Here is a 26,008-nt window from a genome sequence, read left to right as displayed (position 1 = left end):
TTTGCAGTACCTGCGAGATCGAATGCACGCACTCACCGTAAAAATGGTCGCTTGCAACTTTTAAGATTTTCAGAATAGTTTCGAGGCAAACTAATGATGCGTTAGTATAATGCAAATAGGAAGCGTTGCAGGGTTACCCGATAGATTGTGCAGTATGTTCTCTCGTCGTTAAATCCGAATTCAATCGGGGATTAGTTAATTGTTGGTTATGGAACCTTGTGGCGCAAGCCGTTGCCCGATTAAAAGGGTTCAAGCCTATCCATCCATCGTCGTAATCGCTCACAAACAGTTGCGACGCAGTCGATCGCACTCAAACGCAACCGTGTGAATGAGCCTTTACTGTCTAAATGTTTATGGATTGCAGAGTGGCATGCCGATTACGTCCAGCAAACGCGTTCACTAATATTCAACTTGAATGTCTCGTGGTCAGCCTAGTGTGCCGTTCATTTGCACTTGTATGCTCGTTTGCCGGACATACCTTGTCACCATGATTAATGGTACAAATACTTCAGGAGTACTTGCGAAAAGTTCAAGAGAAAGGTGGGGAGTTAAGGACCTCTCGAATTCATATAAATTTCGGCACAGGTTCTCTCGCTGTATCTGGTATCATGATCGAGGCACTTGTCTGTTAGTGCACAACAATGCTGTTTCTTATACCTTCTTCAGCATGTAAGAGATATGTAGTTTTGTATGTGCTGGAATATGGCAAAATTATGTTTTAATTTTTGGTTTGTTTGGCTGGATCCGGAGACACTTACGAATCTTGGCTATGTCGTTTCTTCCGTTGTTTTTTGTGTTTTTATTGTTTAATGTCATTTAAGAATTAAAAATAAAACATGTTGCGCTAACGGGTCTATTTGTAAACACTTAAAACAATTATAAAATTGTAAATTATGCGCAAACTGGAATACCCTTATTCCTCTTTGATTAATATTTCGATTACGCATGTCAACCAACAAGCTCTGTCTATTTATGCTACGAAACAACATTTTACGATACGAAATTTACATACGTTACTGGGGAACGCGATTTTGTAAAACTTCAGTTACGCGCAGATTAAAATATTTTTATTTGCATATCGTGGCACGTACCATGTTTTATTTATTTATTTTTTATTGAAAGACTGTTTAAACAAAACATAACGGTTAAAAAAAAAAAAAAGAACGGCTAGACGGTGTAAACGACTCTACCGCAAGTTTTAGGCGTGATAAGCTCTACGTGCAGAGTCTATTGAAATGAAACGCATATAGCGAATGTAGCGGATTTATTTGTAAGGCGCTGCATTGATGAAACAAAACACAAGTATAAAATGGAACTCGTTTATTTGTTAGTCGCAGAATCAACCGAACGAAACAAATATTTAAACATCAGGGGAACTTATACAATTAAATGATGCCCAAGAAACTGAACGAAACAGATATCAAGACACAACACGAGCGTATTCAATCGAAAGTCACAGAAGTAATCGAAACAAGTGCAGAGCGAAACGCGACTTACATTTGATTTCGGAAACGAAACTTACACGCGATAGGCGAAATGCAAAATATGTGGTAGCGTTTCAGCGGTGATGTGGTGGGCGGACGATGAGGTCGCTTTCGTGTCTGCGCATTGTTGTTTCGCTTTTGTTGTAAGTGCAAATTTTGTTTCATTAATGCCTCGTTCGCTCTGGATCACCGCATCGCCGCGGCCGCACTGGACGTGCGAGACGTGTCACAAGATGGCGGCGCGGGTGACGTCGTGTCAACGTTTGACGTAATATGATTATCTTGTTAAGTGCAAATATCTTGAACGGATGCAGATATCTCGATGATCATTTTACCATTATGTTTCGCTTCATGAGGTCTATCTGTGTTTGACACTTAACACTGAGCCGAAATTTGGAGCTCGCAAAACAAGGCTGGAGTGGCAGGCGGGATGCTGCAAAACCCAAGAACATCACTCATACAGCGATATCTGTAACAGATGAGCGTATTTTTTGAAAAAAGTTTGCGATTAAACATTGCCGACGAGGCCGATCCGAGACATGTTACGTCACGGTTCTCATTCCCTCTCCTCTCCGCTTCTTCCCCTCGAGCTGGTGGACCGAAACGAGGAGGAGAGAAGCGAGGTCGCTCCCCCCCCCCCCCCCCCCCCCCTTGTCAAGTGTTCCACGAGGATCGTGACGTCACAGTCCTCGCTTGATCGCGTCCTTCTTTTCCAAAAATACGGCCATCGTTTGAGATGTCGAAGTATAAGTAATGTTTCGGAGTTCGTAACACCTTGTTCAAATTTCGGTTCAGTATCCTTTAAGCGATATGTATGTGACAGGAACAAAGACAGAAGCCTCGATTTTCAATTTTAGGCTCAGGTTTGAACTTTCACACGGAATTAGTAACATAGTATTGTGTTGTCCCAAGATTCTATGTTAGCAGCTATTGTGGTGTGTATGTCTATTTAACTTTGAAATGATACCAGAAACAAATGAATCGAACGACGCGTCTGCTAACAACAACGAGTCCAACTGTACCGAGCGCGCCCTCGGAAATCTTATTGAAAGCGCCGTTTCACTCCGCGTCTGCGCGGGGGAGATGTGAATGGGCCTATACACTCCGTGCGACGCGACTGGCGCGCCGCCGCGCGGCCGGTACCGAAGGTAGGCAGTGAGAACCCCAGAGAAAACGAAACCGAAACCACGCCGCGTACGTTGGTACGCATTGAAGTCGAAGCGGTGCGGTTGCGCTGGGTTCCCAGCATGAAGTGCTGCCTGTGCTGCGTCATTAAGTGCTTCAATAGTTATGCGTCGTATCTCGTGGAGACAAAGTTTCACAGTTTTTCACCTCGCTGATGTTTTGTGGGACAGCGACAACGATGAAGCCGTGCCGTACGACGCTAGAAATTTGGTCTCCCGATCATGGCTGCCACTGTGTCGGCACGGCTGACATATTCTACACTGCCGCTTTGCGCTCTGCGTTTGTTTGCGTATCAGTGACGCCTACATGTGTCAGCGGCGATGGGACGAACTGAAGTGCCATCCCACACTCGCGGGTATGCAGTGCCAATTTCGTTGGAGGAATGCCCTCCAAAGAAGTTTCGTCCCCATCGTACGTGTCGATGATATTTTCGGACAAGTATGGCATGCAATCTGTACTTCATGAAGAAAGATTCTAACGCTAAAAAAAGTGACAAATATAAATCTAAAGAAAACAACAATGAAACTCGGAATCACTGGAGAATCGACGTTTGAGTATGGAAGTTTATGTGGTGTGCTTTCTTTCTTGATCAGCCTCCTTTTGGATGTGGAAACGCTGACACCCCGAGTTCTGTAGACAACATTTTTTTTCTTCTCGGCTTTAGAGCCACCTATCGCAAAGTGGTTCGAACTGGAAGTACCGTCTACCGGTCCCTTCCTACCTGTAAAGTGTGCACCTCCCACGATGAGTGGTATTACCTGACAGCCTTTGACGGTCAAAGCCAGTTCCTATTTAGTTACGCCGCCCAAACTAAATTTCCACCTGGTTTCGCTATGCCAACTCTTTTTGTTATAATATGTGTTGTGCCAAGTGACGGTCATGTCAAAGTTCCTGTGCGCCGAAAATCAGCACCTCGCACAACAGGTTATTACACAACAGCTGACCGCAAAAGCCCTTGGCGGCCAAACCGTGTGTTGGCCGACAACTTTGCTTTCTCGGCTTTGAAACCACCTTTCGTAAAGTTGTTTCAATTGGAAGTACAGTCCACTAGTTCCTTCCTACCTCTAAAGTCTCCACCTCCCCCGACCAGTGGTATTCTCTTGACAGCCTTTTTATGGACAAAACCGGTTCCCATTGAGTTACGCCGCCCAAACCAAATGTTCACCTGAATTCCCTATGCTACCTTTTTTTCTTTTTTTTTTGTATAATAAGTGCTGTGCCATGTTACTGTCAAGTCCAAGCACCTGTGTGCCCAAATCTGCACTTTGCACAGCCCGCTATAACACAACATTTTGGGTCCAATATTGGATATCCCGTACAACTTTATTCTTTTTTCGTTAGAAACATAACTTTCACGCCTGCTGTCCTAAAGAAACTTGGCACTCTTCGTGCACAAACTTAGTGAACATCTCACTCGCCTCCAAATATCATCGTTCCAGCAGTCCTAAGTTTACAGCGACGAGCGAAATAAATTTCGGACTCAGAGCAATTATGGTGGCGGCCGTCTTGTTTTTTGGGAAATTTGCTCCAACTTCTTTTTCGGCCGCGACTAGAGAAATTACCCTTAATAATGACTCAAACTCAATATATAAGAAGTGGAGGACAGCAAAATGCCCTTCTGCCCCAGCACTTATGCAACGTCACCCTCAACTTATGGGCTCAAAAAGCAAAGGTTTCGTACGCGCGCGCTTCCGCCGCCACAGCTTGGCATGCGAAAAGGCGCCGCAGGCTGCTGAACGCGCCTCGCAGTCGAACGCCAGCTCCTCCGCTAGCGGCGCTGCGCGCGTTTTTCAAAGCGCCCCCTATAGTTCCCGCACGGAGTGTATACAACGACATGAGAACAATCGCCTTCTGGTTTATAATCACAGTGAGGTCTGTTTTCGATGCACGGTAGGGCTAGTATTCGAAGATCGTTTTCCGCTACGCTTTCCGCAACGTAGACGCCGCTAGTGCGCATGCGCGGCGCTGGCCTTCACTGCCGAGTTCTGAATCTCGTAGCGAATTCCGGACAGCGTCGCGGGGCGGTAGAAACGGTCTGCGAAAACTCCCTAATGTTTCTGTACATACGCTGACACCCCTTCGGATGAAACAGTCACGCAAAAAACAGAATCTGTTATAGAAACGAAGTTTTGGAAGCTTACATAAAAATATATAATTATCGCACAGTGTAGCGTCATAAAAAATAAAAAAGGTGTCGACTACACTTGTCGGTTGCAGTTGCGGCGAGCAATCCGGATATCGACGAATACTTGTGGGCGTAATCATCTACGTGCAAACGCGTGCGCAGGAGATATGAGCTGCGTAGTTTCGGCTTCCCGGAAGCCACCCTCTACACACGCGACTCTTCATTTGCATTCCGACACGGATTACAATAACGGCACGGTATCGTGCGTTCCGGTTCCTCGTCAACAGCCACGACGCGCGTCTGCACGACCAACAGCACCCATAGAAGACAAGGCGAGCGCCTTTCCCCTCCAGACGTCATAACTGGTGGATTCGCCGCCAGCGCGTCGTGCATGCATGCGTCTCACAACGAGCAGGACGGGTCCGGGAGCCACGAACGATGACATCATACGCAGGCCTTGTCTTCTAGGTGGGCACGACTCGGCCGATTGTCGTGACCGGCTGACGATCGCTGCCAACCGCACTCGTCTTATCCTTACGATGGAGCGCAGCGGACCCTACGATCCAACCCAGCCAATCCAGCGCAGTGAAAAGCTTTCCCCGACAACACGCCACGCGTGTCGCTGCTCTTCTCCCAAAGATCACGTGACACTCAGGCGGAATTTGATTGGCTCTGACGGCTCGTGGCGTCCGCTGCAGTCCGTCGTAATGGTGTCCCAAGAGCTCCGTTCAAGCGCATTACCCAAGGCCAAGGTCCCCCAACCAGAAGCCCCTGAGCCGGCACTCGTGCCGGCTCAATGATGGCCGGCACGAGCTCTTCCACTGGCTTCTGATTGTCGTGTTTTTACTTTCACTCAATGTCGGTGCTGGAAATGGACCTTTTTTTTTAGTAAGGAGCGCCGTCTGCGGAGTTGTCTTCGAACTACAAATGAAGGGCAACCCAACTTGCTTCCGCCCGTCAGAATTGGCATATCGTGCTGTTGTATCGGTCTTCGTTGCCTTTTATGAGCCATACTAGCTAGCGTATACTCAAACAAGAATGGGCAAAGAAGACGAAATACGCACAAACATAGGTGCTGAATATGTTGGCCCCAACTCTGCCCCCCAACTCTGAGAACTTGCCCCCCAACTCTGAAAACGTGGGGAGGGGGGGGGGGGGGGGGGCGGGCGGCAAACGCACCCCTCCTTCCCCCATTCGGTTGGTACGCCCATGCAACTAGCCGATCTTAGTGATATCACGGATGCGCGCGGCTCGTTGCCCATACAGCCCGGACTATGATCCAACCCAGCAAGCTTGCGCTCGAGAGCTGACGACCAAACACACCACTCCCAAAAAAGATCTAAAAAAAAATAAATAAATAAACGTAGTGCGTTGTTTTCGAGGCGAAAAAATTACATTTTTCGCCTATTCTTACGTTATTTTACCGTCTACAAAAGCAAACACATTTCGTAATAACAGCGCCTGCAATCCCGACGAAATGTCACATCTTCTTTGGATACATGTCGTCCTGGCTGCCGGAACAATGCTCCCATCGCTGGAGATGACTTGGACGTGTTCGGCCTTCGATTGCTTTTTTAAAGGGGAAATCAGCAGCGCATCGTTATGATTTATGGCTTTCTAGGATGCTTAGAGCCCGCAGAGTGAGTTATCGCCATATTTAGGCGATCTCAGAACCCTCCTCAAGGCACCTATAAGCTGAGACTGTAGCCAATGTCACAAGCACGAAACCTCAAGGTCTCTGCAGTTTGAAGTGCTTCCGCAGAACGAGCACGCGCGCTAGAAATGCACGTCTCAAAGCCAGGATCACGGGCTAGTTAGCGCTTGTTGCTTTGGCCGCAGTTTCAGAGGGTGAATAAAGTAGATAGGTTTAGTAATTATACTCCGTCTCGCAAACGTCTGCAGTAAAGCCTAAGGCACAGGCGCGTGAGCCTAGCTCAGCAGAATGCTTTTGTTTGTACGAGAACCGATCGTATGTATAGATAGGAGGCACATTGAGTAGCGACCTATTAGATTATGACGTCTCAGTGTACGAAGGGCTATCTGATCATGATTTAGTTAGCGTGACTTGTCATTTGAATTCAGACAGACCATCAAGAGAACGCACTGGAAAGTTTGTAAGGGACTTTGAGATGGCAAGTGACGTTGACATTTTAGACTGCCTTGAGATGGCTTTGTATGAGTTCGAGCGCCCCAGGCCGGTAGATGAAATGTGGGAGGACTTTAAACGAATAGTTAACTACTGCATTAAACGTTAATTATATTCCCTTAAGGCTAATTAAAAAGAAGCAAAACCCATGGCATGGATCACCAGGGAAATTTTGCATTTAAAAGGCAGATAAAGCGAAAGCGTAAAAAGAAGTTAGTTAATAAGCAAGGAATTTCGTGTTTATCTGATAAATTAAAGGATAGCCTACGTGCATCAAAGCAAAAATATTTTACTGTTACCATGCAAAATTTCATGAGGTCGGGCCCCAAGCAATTTTGGCGTTATCTCTCTCCCACAAAAAAGCCCATATCAAGTCTTGAAGTTGACGGTGAGGTCGTTAATAATCCAGAGGTTATGGCCAATGTATTCAACACTTTCTTTCAGTCCGTGTTCTCAAGTAACGTGCCTAAATTTCCTGGTCACGATATGAGAGGCGGTGTTGGATACAACGGACCTATAATGACAGATATTTCTATTTCAGAAGAAGGCATTTTTTCTCTTTTGTTGCAACTTAAAGTGCATAGGTTTGGGGGACCCGATAACGTTCCAAACACATTCTTAAAACGGTACGCTGAGTGGGTTTCAAAATATCTAACGCTTATCTTTAAAGCTTCGTTATCGCAAAGTTTCATTCCCTCCGACTGGCGACGCGCTAGAGTCGTGCCTATTTTTAAAGCTGGCAGCAAATTATCCCCAACCAATTATAGGCCAATATCACTGACAAGTACAAGCTGTAAAATAATAGAACACATTGTCTCAAAGTCATTATACGACCACTTAGAAAACAATAACCTTCTCTATAAAAGCCAACACGGCTTTAGACGAAAACTTTTAACGGTTACCCAGTTAAGTGAATGCATTCACGACTTTTGCAAATCTATCGATGCCGGGGGACAATCTATCGATGCCGGGGGACAGCATAAACACTTTAAAAAAAACAATTTAAATTAATTGGAGTCAGCTCGGAATTGGTTAATTGGATAAGTGCATACCCCAAGGAAAGAAGACAATTTGTTGAAATAAATAGCACGGCATCTAGCGTTTTACCAGTATCATCGGAAGTCCCACAGGGCTCCGTTTTGGCTCCGGTTTTATTTTTAATATATATTAATGACATTGCGCAAGCCATTGATGATTCGATTACGGTACGATTATTTGCCGATGACTGTCTTTTGTACACAGATATCAAAACTAGCGATGATCAAACTACTCTGGACAGCGCTCTACAGAAAATCGGGTCATGGTGCCAAGAATGGGGGATGGTAATTAATGTTGACAAAACTGTACTTCTAAGGATATCAAATAAGAAAACTATTCTACCTTATTTATACACAGTTAACGGGTCTCCTTTAAGAGAAGTGATTAGCTATAAATATTTGGGTGTAACAATTGAAAATAACTTAAAATGCGGGAGCCACGTTAACAACATCTGCTGTTCAGCTAAGCGTACATTAGGATACTTGAAGAGGAATTTTAGATATGCGACTATGAATGCCAAGCTGATGGTCTACAAAACAGTCATGCGACCAGTATTAGAGTACGCAAATGTAATATGGGACCCCCCTCAGAAAAATCATTCAGAAATTAGAGAACGTACAAAGACTTTCAGCTCGGTATATACTCTCCAGATATAGACGAACCGACTCTGTCACTGGCATGTTAAAACAGCTTGACCTTATACCTCTTTCTGAGCGGCGCAGGAATGCTAGACTAAAGTATATTTTTATGATGTATCATGTTTTTTTTCAACATTGACTACACCCTGTATTTGAAACCCCGTATAACTCGCATTCTAAGAAATAGCCATTCAAAAATGATCCAGCCTTTTCATAGTAGAGTTAATGTATTTCACTGTTCTCTCTTTCCTAAAACAATAGATGAATGGAACCTTCTACCGCAGGAAACTGTAAACTCAAGTTCCCCTACAGTTTTTAAATTATTTGAAGCGCTTGCAGAACTAGTTTGTTCATTGTTATTATTGAGTGGTGCATGCCGTTTGCTAGTTGAATAATGTTGTCTTTGTAATATGATTGCAAATTATACTTGTTGATGCGGTGTTTCTCGTCTTCCTGCTGCTGTTTATTTCTGTGCATTTTTACACTCTCCTGTAATGTATGCGGTGTTCTTGTTTTGCTGCTGTTGTTTATTACCGTACTTTTTTTTTTTACCCTCCTGTAATGACCCCAAGAGGGGTTAACAGTATCTTGAAATAAAATAAAATAAAATAAAATAAAGCATGCGGTTGTTCCTGCCCATTGTCTTTGCTTGCACTGCAGATGTTTATGAGTTGGAGTATAGTGCCACTGTTTATGCAATAGGCCGATCCCACTAAGCGTTCTACTCGTGCGTGTTGCCGCCATAACTGTAGTTCATAAGAGGCAGGCGTGCTATGCTCGCGCAGACACTCAGCGGGGTTGTCACACGCAGAAAGACTACAGTTCCCACGATGCACTGCGGCAGCGGTGGCGCAATAAAGCTGTCTACCAAAAACACATGCACCGACAGGTCTCTTCACAGCCCTCATTGACAGTACTTGCTTTTTATAGTTCTTGTTCTTCATCCATGTTTTTACTGACTGTAAAACGCATGGATTTCTACAGTCCCAACGGGCAATTTTCCTTATGGACAATGGGCACGTGCTGCTCGGAGCAGCACGTGCCAAAAGCGCTCCTGTTGTGCTCAAGTACGCTCAAGCTTGCAATCGCAAGCCTTAAAAAGAAGAAAAAAAGTTGTCGTGTAGGCTAATAATTGGAAGATTAAAACCGCCTGCTCAAAAATAATCTCATCGAGGCAGTGACGTAGCCAGGAATATTTTCTCAACGGCGGGAAAGAAGGGGGGGGGGGGGGGGGGGGGGGGGGGGTCGAAGTGCATGTGTGTATTATAGGCATATAGGGTCCGCTGGATTTCGGGGGGCCGGCGGGGCTGCCCATCTTACGCCACTTCCTCCAGGCATAAAACTGCCCAGAGCAAGCGAGCGCGTGCCTTGCAAAGAACTCGAACAGACCCTTCGCGGGCGCCCCTCACCTCCATCCATCGGAAGGAAAGACATCGAATCCGTTGTTTATATCCTTACTCGAATATGAACCGCTGTCGCAACAAGTTATCCGCGCAGTTATGCCAAGCGCCGTCTGAGGTCATTACGATTCCATTAGCAGACATAAAAAAACATTACCCGAAGCCCACCCGGCGATTGCCTTTTGTCCAGCCGCCGAGATGAAAAAGAAGAAAACAAAAGGCGGACAAAAAAAAAAAAGAAGTATTACCATAAAATAATCGTTCATTTCGTGGTCTCTTTGGCGCCGTTTTCAGGAAGGGCTCGTCCCGCGTGGCTGAAAAGGCGGGCATACCAGTCCAAGGTTCTCCGGGAGTCTACCGGCGCCTGAGTGCCGCCAACACCGCAGCCACGAATAATCATGTCCAGCGAGTTCAGAATCACGCCGCTAGGCGGGGCAGCATCGTTCCCGATCTTCTCGCTGTCAAAATGGCGGAGGCGGGTTGCGCGTCAACTTCATGGCCCAACCTCAAGGAGGATTACGAACTCGGCGAAGTTATCGGTGAGTGCTGATTCGACGTAAAACGGACCTCGATATCACCTGACGTCCTTCACAAATCGAATGGGTTAGCGGCGATGCCTACATCTGCTTTGTTTACCCGGTGTCCCCCGGCTGGACTGTTCCACCGGCAAACTTGAAACTTGCGGCAGTGATTCCGGTTATTCATCGCAGATTGGGCACCCGTGACTAACAGGCCGTGGTTCGGTTCCACGTGTTGTCGCCGGCTTTGTTCGCGAACGCTGATCGTCGCCGGAGCGTAGGATGTTTGCGCCTAAATGTAGTCTTGTGCATTTTTCCTTCGTCTAGACGCGATCGGTTCATTCAGCTTCCCGAATGCCGGTAGTCAATTTCACTCTAGCATCTCTCTCGGAAACTGTCGTTTCCTTTCGCGGGATACCCCCAAACTCAAAAATAAATAATAAAACAAAAAAAAAAAAACGAATTCAACGATGAAGGTAGAGGTAACCCAGACCTTTGACGTTTTTGTAGAGGCGGTGACGAAGCTAGTAGATTACTGCATGCTTCCGATATAACCGTGCCAAAACCCGATTGCGTCCGCGTACGGAGAGAGCGATAGGCGAATAATTGGCATTTACCTTGACCGAGGCGCGCCCGAGGTTATCTCGGGAGGCAGCTTTGCTCGATGCTATTGTATAGTCGTTACTACGTTACACGCGAGTCAGCTCGCTAACCTGCCTCAATTTGTCCGCACGAAATTCCGACGTTCTTGCTACTTTGTCGCTACTGAAATTCCTCCGGTTCTTCGCATCGACCCCTCGAAACACAAAAATAAACAAAGTAAGCAGTGCTGTAGGTGTAGATCGCATCGGGTTTGCTTTGTAAGCTATTTCTCCTAGAAAGCCGATACACTTTTTGTCGCGCCGGCATTTTGTGCGCACGGCCCTCGATATTGTTTTGAATATATCCGCGCGCGAAGACCCCGATGCCCTGTTTGTTATGAAAACGGTCTCCTCTCGGCACGTTTCATATTGCCGTTATTGTTTTTCGCAGGAGGACTCAATCGCCCTCTCGAAAGTTTCACTGTCGTTGTTTTTTAAGAGTATACGTTCACTATGGCTGCATCCGTGTGTTCCTGCGTCGACGGTGTCAATACCCGCGTCGTATTCTTAAGAATTTTACCGCACAAATAAAAGTAGTTAAAGCTCGCGCTGGCCGAACAGTTGAGTCTGTTTCGTCATTCCAGATAGCTTGTTCGGTTGTGTGTTAGGACAGCGCGCATAGCTTTCGATGTTTTAAACGGCATCTGGAGCTTGAGTAGAAGTATTGCCGTGTCGAAGGCAAGAGACGTTCGCGAACGTGGCTTTGCAAACTTGTTGTAATAGAGCTCGCGTGGCATTGATTGACGAGGCCTTTTGTGTCCAGACGCGCGAGAGGCCCCGGGCTATTTTAGTGATCTTTGTAGCCTCTCCGTAGCAGCCACTGTCCTTTTTTTAGTCGACCCCATGTTGTGTAGGAATAAGAAAGTTTCCGAATCCGGGGGGAGGGGGCTGGTGGTTGTAGCTGACTTCCCAAATAATTTTAATGCATCCTGAGAAAAGTGTACAGATACAGTTGAACCTAATAGCAAATTGCAGCCCAGCGTGCGAAAATGGCCCACTTGATCTCGCTATGTCGTGTCTTTTGAGCTGCAATAAAATGAATAAATGCAGCGGCATTGAGTTCACTCCAATAGACTTATTCCAAAATTCGAAGCGCCTCATTGCGGCGTAATGCCGCATTATGCATTGTGGGAATTAGTGGGAAGCCAAATCTGTATGCGTCCGCTCCTGGCCCACAGGTTCCAAGAATGCAACGTGCACAATGACAGGTTTATGGAAGTACAGTGCAATCCTCTTATTACGATAATGAGAAAGCCTGAAAATGCTATCGCTAAAACCAATTATCATTGTATCTAGACTAAAAACTAATTGTTTCTAGTCTAAAACTCTATAAACTATCATTTTAAGTAGTATATTGTTATATGTGGCATCATTAGTGGATTGCACTGTAGTCTATTGGCCAGCCGCCCTACGGTTTACCTTGCATGATTGTAAAATGAAACAAATTGAGTAATGCATCAGCATTGACTGCTAAAGCTTTGTTGCATGTACCTTTTAAATTATTTTCCAGCATTAATATCTCAACAGCATGCCAATTAACATTTACATGTACACTTTCTTTGCTTGATACAACACGTCAATCCTGATTTTAACGATTGTGAGCCTGTCTCAATAATCTAAAATTAGGTCCAGACTATGTTTTCTTTCACTGCAACGAAAGTTAGGTGCTTATTATATTTTTCGTAATTTCATTAAGGAAGCACCAATGATATGGTATATTGACTCATGTTGTGGCTCGTCGACGGGCAGTTCATGAATTCATGTCTACCTGCATCAGGTGTTGGTGCCACCGCTACCGTCCACACCGCATACTGCAAGCCAAGGAAAGAAAGATGTGCAATCAAGCGCATCAACCTGGAGAAGTGGAACACAAGCATGGAGGAACTCCTGGTCAGTGTCATAAGTTTCCTCCACCATTTGCTTTTCCATTCTACAAGACTGAGAGGCACGAACTGGCAGCCTGGTGTTCCGAACTAGGTAATAGGGATAGTTTATCCTGCAGCTGTAAAGTAGGCTAGGGTTATTAAACACACCGAGTTCTAAACAAATTAGTGTATGTTGCTTTGAGTTGCATCTCCGTGAGATGCAACATTTTCTCACGTATGAGCTGCATGTCGTTATTGGTCAATCAAAGGTTTATTCTTTTTGAGACATTACACCTGATTTTGCCCGGCATTGTTTGCTCTTACCCTGTTGTTTCATTTTTGAAAGTTATGGCTAGTTATATATTTGTGTCGGGTGTGGCACTTTCCTGTGTCTAATTTGCATTCTCGATTACAACAGCTTGAAAAAAGAAATTCATTGCTTATTACGAATACACCAAGAACACCTGATAGTAAACAAGTATTAAGAAAAAAGCATAATTAAAACAGAAAACACCATTTTTAAAGGTTATCATAGAGTATTCTGGGCTCCAGCTGGTAACTTTGCGGAAGAGCCTTGGTGTGATTTCTTTTTGTTTTTACTTTAATTAAAGAAAGCTGACATGTATCATGTATGCTTGCCAGTTTGTGTCACATTCTCGTATTGTTGTGCCTCGGGCCTGTTGTTCCACATTTCAAGTGTCAAGGAAACAATGGACAGTGCCCAGTAGTACAGCATGTTTTATCTTTCGTTTGTACAGAAAGAGATCCAGGCCATGAGTGCATGCCACCATGAAAATGTGGTGACTTATCACACCTCGTTTGTGGTGAGGGAAGAGCTATGGTTAGTGATAAAGCTGCTCTCAGGAGGTGAGTCATGTTTGTGATTGTCGAAAGGGACTTCTGTTCCTGATAAACTAACAGCGTTGGCATTCATTGCCTGACTAAGGTCTTTGGTACTTATCTGTTTTAGTTTGGTTTTGTGTTATTTGTTTAAAGATGGTGATACTACGTCATAAAAACAATCTCCCTGTGGAGATGTTTTAGTTTTCTCAAGTGTTCTATGTTGTCCTCTAACCATCAAAAAAAAAAAAAATTTGGTGATTGAAATATACTATTTTGGGAAACTGCTTGCCTCTGCCTTTCCATGCAAAATTTAAACAAGGAAATGATTCAATTATACTGTTCACTTCTTTAAGTGAAATCTTTTTTGTATACTAAATCTAAAAAAGAAAAATTCTTGTGACATGTGCTACATTTAGAAGTCCGAGACATTGTATAAAAAATGCATAAGTGCCTTTTATCGTAAGTATGACAACTACTGATTAGTTTTCTATGTAAAACGTTACAGCAAGGGCAGTGCAAGTACCGTGAAGCACTAACATGTGAAACACATACCTCTTAATTTTTTTTTAATATCTAATTGTCATGCTAATGATTTACTTACACAATATTCAGGGTCCCTGTTAGACATCATAAAGCACAAGATGAAGACCGAGGACTGCAAACATGGCGTCTTTGACGAAGCCACCATTGCCACTGTCCTCAAAGAGGTGCTCAAAGGTCTCGAATACTTCCACAACAACGGACAGATTCACAGGTGAGCTTTTAACATCTCCAAAGAGAACTTCTCTTCATGCTCGGCCTCTTTGTGGGTGGACAAGCAATTTTTGATGGAAGAGATTTGAATACATTTAAGTTTGCTTGTGCTTGTTTACAGAGATATCAAGGCTGGAAACATCCTTCTTGGCGAAGATGGTGCAGTGCAGATTGCAGGTCAGAGTTCTTCGTTTTTCCTAAAAACTGGTTTGACTGCACATTCTCAAAGGTAGTTTGCATTGTTTCCTCCAGCTTTGAGATTCTTACATAAAATGTCTTTTAAGGTTAAGCACAATAGAAGCCTAAAGGTTGGCTAGGACGCATTGTATAGACCTTGGTTGCCATAACAACCACCTTGTCGTCCACAAGTGGTTGTAATGCGGTCGGTCAGACTCACATCGGTCAGAACGCAAATGACTGAAAGCAGCCTTTAGTCGTGCAATGATGCATAAGTATGAATGAGACACACTCAGCTTTTGTTTCTCTGTAGTGTATGCAGTATTGTCACAAAAGTTTAGGTTTATGGGCGATTTTAATGCGGAAGTGTTCAGAGAGGGGAGGTGTGTGCAACACCTGTGGCTCGCTGCTTATCTGGTCGTCTTGGCTTGTCTCATCCCTAAGATTTTGGTGTGAGCTCTTGGCTGGCGACTGGTGGCGATCTCTCTCGGCAAAAGTCGAGGCACACTTTCGTGGGCACACCGTGTTGGATGGCTCCAGAAGTCATGGAACAGGTACGGGGCTGTCGGGACCTCGAATAGCCCATTTCAACCAATTTCTTACTTTTTTTTAGGTGGTATTATAGAGCAGCACCTTTTTTCATTTGGTAAAAAAGTGCTGACATAATAGGCATGCTGTAGGCCATGAAGAAAAAAAGAGCAGTCACCATATACCCGATTCTAAAGTGTCCCCAATTCTAATGGACACCCAGTTTTTATTACCAAGAATAATGGTTCTGACCTGCCCCAAAAATTTCATTTTCATATCTGATTGTAATGTGCAGGAAGCTTTAAGGTATATTCTTTTTCAAGAAAAGGTACACATTAGAGTTGAGTATGATAAGCACTATGTGCACTTAGTCTGTTTCTGCATGCAGAAGCGATCTGTAAAACTTGCAAAGATGATAGTGAGAATAAAAAAAAAAAAGGAACAGGCAAGCTAATTATTATTGTGAGACTGCAGAACACCAAAGGGGCAAACACACAAGAGCCTCTAGCCCCCCCCTTTTTTTGTTTTTATTTCAAGGTCAGCATGACAGGATGACATTTGGCATCCTTTCGTTCACAGGTGACAGGGTATGACTTCAAGGCTGACATTTGGAGCTTTGGCATTACAGCCATCGAGCTGGTGACTGGCACAGCTCCGTACCACAAGTATCCGCCGATGAAGGCGAGTTTTGTTCTTTCTCATTCATTCCGTGTGGACACTGGAACACACACTACCATAAACACCATCACTCCCATTTGTACATACTTGGTCATACACAAACGAGACGAATTGCTCAAAATGTTGTTTCCTCCTCAACTATGAGGCACTACTATGTGATTGGCAATCACTTTTACATTTGCAAATTAACCAATGCGGTGCGCCGGCATTGTGTCTATGCAGGTCCTGATGCTAACCCTGCAAAACGATCCTCCGACACTTGAGATGGCAAGTGACGACAAGGATCAGTACAAAAACTACGGCAAGTCCATCCGAAAGATGATCATCGAGTGCCTTCAGAAGGATCCCACCAAGCGGTAATATGCTTACTGAAACCAGCAGTGTAATGTCGGCAAGTCGAGCGAAAACTCTGGTGACTGAGGCACAGAAGGAAAGGTGGACGACGCAAACAGTCTTGAGACGACGGCTTGGTTGTCCACTTTCTTTCTTGTGAATGCTAGAATTGTGTGGGTGGCTTCTAACATGCACTGAACGCGGTATTTTGCCTTTGCAGGCCTACAGCAACTGAGCTCTTGAAGCACCAGTTTTTTAAGAAAGCCAAGGTAAGTTTTTGTTTTCAGATCTGATACAATAAATGCACATACTCACGTCTTCGAAACTGATTGTGTGATTTGTTGCAGGATCGGAAGTACCTTATGCAAACCCTGCTGACGTGTGCCCCTACGATAGAGGCAAGAGCACAAAAGGTAAGCTTGGAAAATAATACAGTTGTGCCTTCTGGTGATGTCTATACTAAGATCAGATGGACTCCTTATTCAGACGAGGGCTCTATGACCTTGACATCTTGGAGAAGTTGCACTACAGAATTCTATCTGTACAGTCATCTTTATTGTTATCAGCATTTTCTGGGGCAATTGTGACCCTTACTCATTTAATATGGTGTTTGAATTTAAAAGACAGTTTGGTATGTAAGAGGCTTCATGGAGGTGTCCTTGAAGGGCATAGGCATGCGACTTTAAATGTTTGCTGGTTTTGGGTATTTGAATAATTAGAGAACATTCAAAGAGTAGATAACAAGTTGTGCTCATTAGAGCTTGAGTTGTGCGAGAACATTAAAACATTGTCTTTTGGTCGCCAAACATCGTCATGTTTGGCGACACCCAAAACATGCGCGCCAATGTTCTCAAAACAACATCGGCATGCATGTTTTGATTAAATGAGTTGATACTTAACGGGGCACTAAGGTGGATTTTGAGATTGTCTTATTCCCTTTAATTCTAGTTGTGCTTGCCATTCCATTAGTGGTATTATACTGTACCAGATGTTGCACTACCCTGTTGGTGTTGCGAAGGATGACAGTGACTTTGTATTTTTAAATTCATGCTGCCATGAGCCGCTTGTCAATATCAGGAGGGCACATGTCTACTTGAAAGTTTAATGCCGATAGTCAGATTGTCTTGACACAGCATTTGGCTTGTGTCCCAGCTAGGCGAAATCACAAGCTTGTTTTGTGCAGGATTCTTAAGTTGCCATTACTATTGATGCTTGAAAATGAATGGGAATGAGGTCCCTTCATACTGTATATGTAGAGTGCATTAGCCCATAGCACACTATGTCTGCCTCCAGTCACTGACCAAGTTCTGCTGAGCAAAAATGGTATTGTAAGTGCTTCTCAAAATGCTTGTTTCTAGTTGGAGGTCTACTGGCTCAAATTTCGTTGCATGCATTCTCGAGGATTAATTTTTTTTTTTATTTGGTGGTACTGGGAAATCTGAATCACCATGCAGGAATATACAACATAAGAGAAGTTTTTCATTCCTCGTGCAACCTATCCTGAAGTGTAGGAGTCTAGGTTACTCTAAATTTAAACTACTGTGCAAAAAAACAACCGAGAACACTCTCGGAGGAATAAAAATTGAAGGTACTTAAAGTTTTGCACACACTTCGTGCTTTTCACTTCTGCTTTCTTCCTCGGAAGTGGAGAGGATGCCAAGCCAAGGAGATGAGGAAGGTGGAAAGATCTGCACTGCAGAAGATGACTTTGTATATGGGCCTGTAATTGTCGCAGAGACAGGGATTCTTCAACGATATATCCTCGACTCTACAAACAGTGGGGAGAGGCCCTCATTGTCTGGCTGCGGGAGACGGGGTAGACCCCTCTTAGTTTCTTCTTCCCTCGCATTTAGGGAGAGGAGGAAATCGGCAGGATGTTCTGCCTTCCAGAAGGTGCATTTCGCGCGCAGGCCCTTAGCACAGTGACGGAAGATTCCCATTAAAACCCTTGCTTCTACAAACGGTGGGGAGGGGTCCTCCTTTCCTGGCTGTTGAGAGGAAAAAGGTTCACTCTGGGTTGTGGGGGGCGCTCTCAGGCGGGGGGGGAGGATGGGGGTGGCCCAACAGCCGGACGACTCGTGTTGCAGCTGAAGAACAGCCGGAGGGTCCCCGGCACCAGTGGCCGCCTACACCGGACGGAGACGGGAGACTGGGTCTGGTCCGACGGCGAGGACGACGAGGATTCGCCCGACGAACGGGTGAGCCTTCACCTACGAAGTGTCGCCGAGGTGTCGCGACAGTTGCGGCGCTTTGGCAACACCCGAAACCTAAAGGTGCACCGAAAATGAAAAATAACTTGGCAGCGGCCTTTATCTTTAGAGGCCTAAATTTGTTTTGACATAAAAACTGTTGTTACGGGGAGAGAAGAAGAGCCTCTTGCTCATCAATATCCCCACTAAAGTCGGCTGGAAAATTTAATTCTCACGACGTCATAATAACAAGTTACACCACGGCTCAGCACCGTGTCATTGCATCATGTAACATCAATTTCCCCCGCTAAATTTAGCGGAGAAACCGAATTGATGTGTAGGTCACACGGTGCCAATTTCCCCGCTAAATTTAGCGGGGAAATCGAATTGGCGAATAGGTCACGTGTTACATTCATTTTATTGCTACAATTAATGCAGAAATTAATGTCGCGTGCCATCGCAGTGTCAAATTGTGGTGTCATGTGACGTCGGGTCGAGCGACAAGACTTTTTCAATTAAATTTAGCGGGGAAATTTCTGGAATTGGGGGGGGGGGGGGGTTTGATGAAAAGCCTTCTACACATTAAAGTCATACAGTTTTGCATTACTCGGCGATTGGTTGCTCGACGGGAAAGTGCTGTTATACAATGCAGGACCTTGCTGCGAGAGATGAAGCCATCCTGAAGGCGAACCAATCGACGAGCTCCTCGGACAGCGCCATCGACAACGCAGTGCCCGCGGATCACGACGCCACCACCACCTCTGGCACCTCTTCGGGTGGTTCTGCGTCGGGCGCGGTGCCCGCCAGTCTCCCACCCCAGCAGGTGCGTCTCAAAGTCTCTCTCTCTCGTAGCATCCGCTTCGTGGTTCCACCCGTTGCTCCCCTTTAACGCTGATTCTTTTTATGGAGGAGTGAACATGTGATATACTTGCACGAAGCATCCAATGTAAAGGTGTAGCCTAACCCGCATTGGAAAGATTCCTCCACTACATTAGAAAGTGTACATTCTGTTGCATGCGTTCCCAAACTGGGTTTCCGGAGAATGTTCCCCAGACCGTCGTCATGGATCTCCCAAACTTTCTCGACTGTCCGTGCCCCTGAGTAACGTGCATTTCCAGATAAAGCAACTTTTTGGTGGATTTCAGCCACCCATTGGTGCATATCTATGGGCAAAACAAGACACATTATAAATCTCTCTTATTGTTAACAATCTCCGTAAGTGTCTGCACTGCTTTGGTGCATCAGTGTCGAGACTGGGAGGGGTTCTTCAAAATGTTTGAGAAGAAAAGCCCCGTTCTATCACATCAACGTTTACCAATGTTAAGCTTCGCAAAAATATATTATTCTTTCATATCTTGTCATGCTCCGTGCAGAAGTTTGATATTCTTTTACATGAAGCTGCATTTACTCCAGTTTCCTTTCTCATTCTGCAGCTGTTATGCTGGTTCTCCCTGCTGGCTCTTGTGTGTCAGCTGTAATTTTACTTAAATAGTGTGTGAGGAATGCATTGCCTGATGTTTACACCGGCTCACTGTGGTCCTTTTGCCTTTAAATGGAATAAACATGCTGGGTCTTCAGTGCCCTTAGCTGTGCTACAGGGCGGACGAATAGAAGGATGCAATTTGTTTGCAGCCAGCCGCACCGGTTGCTGAGCTTGCGCTGAATGACGTCCAACCTCCGGCTGTCCCCTCTGCAGTAATCTCAACCGAAACGATGAACCTTGTCCTCAGGATAAGGTGAGTATGTGCTTTTGGGCCGTGAGTGGCGTGGTGAAGTGATAGGTGCAACTTGTTTGTGTTGCCAACTGTCACAGTGATACTATCTTTTCATAGTGGGCAGTATCACTAAGGAATTTAGATCTAGCTCTCATCTAAGTGAGAGGATGCTTTATTCATAGAATCAGATCTATATGGACTGGTCGAAATTGTATCTTGTATATTCTATCTTGTGTTGTACCAATTGCACATTTCTTAGAAAACATACCATTGTTCTGAGGAACATATCTACACAAAGGAGAGCTTTATCTTTAGTAAATATTTGCATTTACACATTGTTGCGAAGCCATTCATATAGATTAGACTGAGATACTTCAGATAATGAACGTTGCTGTTGAGATGTGCAGACATCGATGCTTTAAAAATTTATATATCATCGGTTGACTACCAAAGAGTGTATTGTAGATAGTTTATCAAATGTTTTAAGAGGAAATTTTGTATTGCTATTTGAACATCTTTGAAAAGCAGCTACAAACAATCCGATAGAGTAATCGCCATCTTATTTCGGTTTCAGGAACCAAAGGAAAGAGCTCAACGACATCAGGTTCGAGTTCACACGTGACAAGGGTGAGTAACCAAAACAAATGCGAAGGATAGTAGTTCTCATAAGCTACAGAATTTACCAACACTTAATGAAGAAGGCCAGCATACCAGTTGTACATTTAAATTGCTAACAGTTTCCAAAAGGCTAATCTTTGCGAGTGTATGCCAAACAATTGGCACAGTAGATCCAACTAGCCTGACTTACTTTTTTCCTACGATGACTTTAAAGGTTTTACAAATGCATAACACTGTACTTTTTAACGATATTTCAGACACGGCGGACGGCATTGCATCTGAGCTCAAGGGAGCTGGTCTCGTAGACGGAAAGGATGTCGTGGTTGGTAAGTGTACAGCTTCTGTGCAAATGGCTCTTATAATGGTACAATGCCTACAGTAGTGACGGTGTATACTACACGCAAAATTAGAATCAACCCCCCCCCCCCCAAAGAATAATTCCTTGCTGCGCCACTGGTACTTCCAATTGGTTAAATGTCACACAGATTTCTAGCTCCTACACCTGTTCACTACTATATTTTATTTTATAAACAGTTACAGTCAGTGGAGCATAATTCTAATAACTTAAAGTTAATAACATAATTTATTCTCGCTATATTTTTACAACAACCAAACAGTACTGCCCTTACTAAAAGTAGAATGTTTGACTCCATGATTTATTCATCGCCATCCAGTACAAAGCCGACTGAGCCAGCCCGTTGCGCATGTGCATACCAGTCAAACCGTAGTCGAACTTTCTCGAATAGAGACTTTCCATTATAACTATGATTACTGATTCCAACTAAATATTCTTAATCTGAAATTCAGATTGAACGGAAATGCATTATGAGATGCACCACTTGCTGATGGTAACTCTGTCAAACAGCCATGACATTTCAAGATCCCTCCTCGATGTCATTCTTGAGAAAAATTAATATTTTCATTTTTCGGATAATATTGGTTACCAATAAATAATTCACGGTTACGGTTTTCATAAATTTCAAATAACGGTTTCGCTCCAGTTATGGTTACTGAAAAAGTTTAGTTCCTAGGCGGTTTTCAGTTACGGTTTGAGTCCCTGGTTGACGGAGCAGAAAGTGTAGACAAACTTAAAAAACTTCTGAAACAAAGAAAAAAAAAAGGAAGGCAGAATAGCTGTTTTCCTGGGCACCGAGCTGGGAAAACGATACAAAGCTGGACGGCAAGAGATAGACTTGACATCGCGGCTTCTGTCACTCATTGCGCCACCGAGATACAGCTGCGGCATTGTGGCCCTCGGCGGCTAGCAAAGCGGCGCCCGGCGCTGTCAGGGCTCACGTGGTCTGTAAACTTCTGTGGCCGACTGTACTCGCGATATGCTTGCAGTAGTAACAACCTCCCCCGGTGTTGTAAAATCAGGCGAAACAAACAAGGTTTTTACTTTATAGCACCTCATACATCACTTCTATCACCTTAGTCAAGTTGAAGAAAGTCTTTCCTGCAAAAACTATATTTATAAACATAATTTTTTTGGTTTGTGAAACATGATACAAAAGGAGAGTGGCATAATGAAAATGTTAAGTCTGAATGACTTGCTGTGGGGACCATAATTCTCAAAGATGTGTTTCTCCGTTTCTTTCTCAGTGGCCGCTAACCTGCAGAAGCTCATTGATAACCCCACCATGAAGACCACCACTTTTGCCTTGGTAAGATTTTTGGCGGACCTCATTCTTGCATTGTGATTCATCGCTTTGGAGAGCAAAATAATGCGGGTCAAGGATTTACTGTAATGGCCTTGTAAATATGTAATTTACAACACCACATTTTCTTAGTTCTTGTTGTAATGATTAGATGGGAATTGTAAGCAGTGATAGAGTGCAGGCGAGCTGGTAATTAATCGACATCTTGTAAACCCTGAGATATGGAACAATAAAAAAAAAATGGACGAACACAACAAAATCTTTTCTTGTGTTCGTCCGTTTTTTTATCGTTCCCCATCTCGGCGTTTACAAGATGTCGATGGGAAAAGGGGAAATGCTCGTGACACATTTCCTTAGACAAGAAGAAAAGCCGGCTGCTACAAATGTTGATGTGTACTCATGGCATTTATGAAGATGGGCCATCACTTCTTGTGCGAGTCCACTGCGGGTTAAGAATTACTGTAATATTTCAAAAAATAGTTCGGCCCCTAAGAAAATTTAATGGGCCGGAAAAGATTAAGTAGGCCATCTTTCGGCGTGCAACTGAATAAAAATAAACATGCCATATTAGTTGGGAGAGAAAGAAAGAATATTGCTTATTCACTTGCCTTCTAAAATGCCAAAAGAACAATCACTGTGGCTGTCGAATCTCATATTGCCCACACCTTTGTGCAAATTGTCTGGTAACACAATTTCAAGGGTGGGCTATCTTTAGGGCCAGGGAATGTCTTGCGACATCACATAGTGGTCTTACTTCGAGAAAATGTGGTTTAATCTCTACTAATTTACGTACTGTAAACAACTTATTTTTTGCAGGCTGAATATTTCGCGATTTAGGTCAAAGCTGAAGCTTTCGAATAATTCGTGGGTTCTGATTTTCGCGACCCGGTGGGATCTCAATATAGATTCCAGTGTGTTTACATTTTACCGGAATTGTTCGCGGGACCATTTTTCGGTCCTTGCGAAAATGAAGTCGTTTACAGTATACAGCAAAACCTCTTTATAAGAGACCTGGTTACAGCAGGCGTTCGGTTATAACACCGATTTGTGAAGTGCGGTTGGTTTTCCTATCTATGCCACAGAGCCAACTTCGCTGATTACAAATTTTGTTGTACTGTACATTTGGATATAACGAACTATCTTAGTGATTTTCTAAGTAGTTCACCATTCCATTATAGTGGGCACTTTGACAGCAGTCATTATTTTGAACATTATGTGGCTTTGGTTCGGGAACGATGGCGTCCATTTTGCGAAGTGCCTTCATTGCACTCAGCACTTTGCAAGCCTCACATTGCCCAAAGCGTGCAGTGATGATGATCACCGGTATAGCTCAATGAAAAATCACTATGTTTCAAAGTTTGTAAGTTTTCATAAACCAGTTTTTTTTATTATTCATTTACATTTCGTCAGTCTCACTGGTTAGAACAGGCTCGAGTCACAAGTCTATAGAAAGAGTATCTGCATTCTCCTTTTACAACAGACCAAAATCTTTATCACTATCAAGGTCTGTTATAATGAGGTTACACTGCATTTCCTGTCAGAGAAAGCACCGGGAAAGTCCGCAGAGAGTTGAGAGAGGCTACATCCTGGATCTTGTTGGTTTCCCTTTCAGAAGCAGACCGACGTCTCTGCCGCTCCCGACGCCCCCGACGACAAGGCGCTCATTGGTTTTGCTCAACTTTCAATCGTAGACTAAACCGGAGCAAGTGTTGAAAGTTGGCAGAACCCAGCGCTGCCCACAAGACACCCCACCACCCCCTTTTTATTTAATTGGCCGCAACGGGGCAGGCGCCGTCACCTGCCCCGCACAAAAAAGAAAAAGGAGGAAAACGGCAGTCGCTATCGTTCCCTTTTGTAAAGAGTGTAAATTTCGCCGCTTAACCACGCGACAGAGAGAGCGAGAGACTACATACAGGAAACTGCCACCGGTGGCGCCACACGTCTTCTCACAAATCCTCTAGACGCCTGCACTTTTGTATAAGCCTTAGACGCGACAGCGGCGACCAGGTGCCGCCGCCTGTGCCATTGCAAGACCCTCCCCATTTCGACGAGCGGCTCTGTCTCTTTCGCGTTCCCTCGGCGACCGTGCGGACCAGGGGGCAAGGTATGCAAGTGTACCATAGTCGCGGATCCGCTGCCTTTCACAGCCCTTCCTCCCCCTCCCCTTCGTGGAGCATTTATGTCGGGTGAAATGCCACTGTGGTCAGTTTAATTTATTCAGAGGGAGTCCTAGATGCAAAAAAATAAACAGTTTTCAGAGGAGATTCGTCCACGTATGTGCTTATTCTCGGCGGCGGAGCATTCTGTCGCAGACCGGCGCTGCATTGCCGTCTGGGTTTGCATCATTTATGGTGCAATTTCAAGTTATTGAAATTGGTCCACAAAATGGTTATGCGCGAGCTCCTCGTCGCACCATGCTATATAGTGACCATGCTTGAAGCTGCTTCATAAGCTATGCTTGGGTAGTGTTCCAAAATTCACTCAATCTCGCTCTAGGTTAAAGGTTTCGTACATTGGTGTTCGAAAACCTATCAGCATCCAGTGTTGCTCTGTCTTGTCAGGTAACATGATCTGCCAGAGTAACTCGGATCCCTTCCAGTAAGATTAGGAACACGGCCTTAGAGTAACATTTTGGCCATCTTATTGTCGAAAATCATTGTTGCCAGCTATCTTAATATTCACCTGAAATTGCAGGATATTCTTTTCCCTTCTCCAGAAGTCTCATCTTTGCAAATGTGCCTGCAAAATGGTGGCACCCACAAGACATTTTGAGAATAAAGTGTTGATACCCTAGCATTAATCATTTCTGCTTAAAGAAAATAAACTTGGTGGTGTGAAATCTTCACGTTCAGCAAAGTCACAATGATGGCCATCCTAATTTCATTGTCGTGTCGCTGACTTGTTTTCGCTCGAGGAATTTGAAGGACGGCTGAATGATGAGACATATAAGGCCTTAATAATGATACCTAAAATAGTTGCACGGTTATTCTGCATGAAACTAACTTCTGTACCAATTCAATATGCCATGCATTGCTAGTGCCAGCAGTTTGCTGACATACCACACACATTTTGTTTGCATTTTGCCAGGATGATGATGATTGGAGGCTTTATGGTGCAAAATGCTACCGAGACCAAAGTGCACCAAAATAGGTTGTTCATTCACATTCTAGTTAAAATGGGATGTTGCTTGTCATTATCATGGATGTAAAAAGCCAGTGCTAGGAATAAAATAAAGCACGTCATGTTCAAATGGTATATGAGGGTAATCTCCAAGTAAAAGAACAGGGTGAAAAGGTATAGTATCTAAACAATTCAGGAAAATGATGCTGCTATTTTTCATCAAGACGAACAGATCCATAGAGTGTGTAGGATGGAAGCATCATCTCTGCAGCGTCTACTTTGTGGTGGACCTTTGCCATAGAGGAGATATTTGTGGATTATACTATAGGAATGGCCTATGCAAAGGCGACATAATA

At 44.3% G+C, this 26,008-nt stretch overlaps 1 protein-coding gene across 2 annotated transcripts in view; it reads left to right on the top strand.

Moving 5' to 3' along the window:
• The window catches only part of LOC8039358 (serine/threonine-protein kinase OSR1), a 68,058-nt gene extending 43,262 nt beyond the window's left edge, over positions 1-24,796 (top strand). For both annotated transcript variants that reach the window (XM_042294113.1, XM_042294111.1), the window contains exons 2-18: positions 10,311-10,555; positions 12,953-13,065; positions 13,799-13,907; positions 14,496-14,637; positions 14,758-14,813; positions 15,258-15,367; positions 15,921-16,022; positions 16,242-16,375; positions 16,573-16,621; positions 16,700-16,765; positions 18,440-18,550; positions 19,194-19,364; positions 20,174-20,277; positions 20,831-20,883; positions 21,132-21,200; positions 22,477-22,538; positions 24,145-24,796. In XM_042294113.1, coding sequence (XP_042150047.1) covers positions 10,311-10,555; positions 12,953-13,065; positions 13,799-13,907; positions 14,496-14,637; positions 14,758-14,813; positions 15,258-15,367; positions 15,921-16,022; positions 16,242-16,375; positions 16,573-16,621; positions 16,700-16,765; positions 18,440-18,550; positions 19,194-19,364; positions 20,174-20,277; positions 20,831-20,883; positions 21,132-21,200; positions 22,477-22,538; positions 24,145-24,228 — 1,780 coding nt within the window. In that variant the 3' untranslated portion in view covers positions 24,229-24,796. The remainder of the gene's footprint in view (positions 1-10,310; positions 10,556-12,952; positions 13,066-13,798; positions 13,908-14,495; positions 14,638-14,757; positions 14,814-15,257; positions 15,368-15,920; positions 16,023-16,241; positions 16,376-16,572; positions 16,622-16,699; positions 16,766-18,439; positions 18,551-19,193; positions 19,365-20,173; positions 20,278-20,830; positions 20,884-21,131; positions 21,201-22,476; positions 22,539-24,144) is intronic.
• The last annotated feature ends 1,212 nt before the right edge of the window (positions 24,797-26,008 follow it).

The sequence above is a fragment of the Ixodes scapularis genome, unplaced genomic scaffold (assembly GCF_016920785.2).
Source record: "Ixodes scapularis isolate PalLabHiFi unplaced genomic scaffold, ASM1692078v2 PGA_scaffold5__190_contigs__length_132052651, whole genome shotgun sequence".
In the NCBI taxonomy this organism is placed as follows: domain Eukaryota; kingdom Metazoa; phylum Arthropoda; class Arachnida; order Ixodida; family Ixodidae; genus Ixodes; species Ixodes scapularis.
This window is presented reverse-complemented; position numbering and strand designations above follow the sequence as displayed.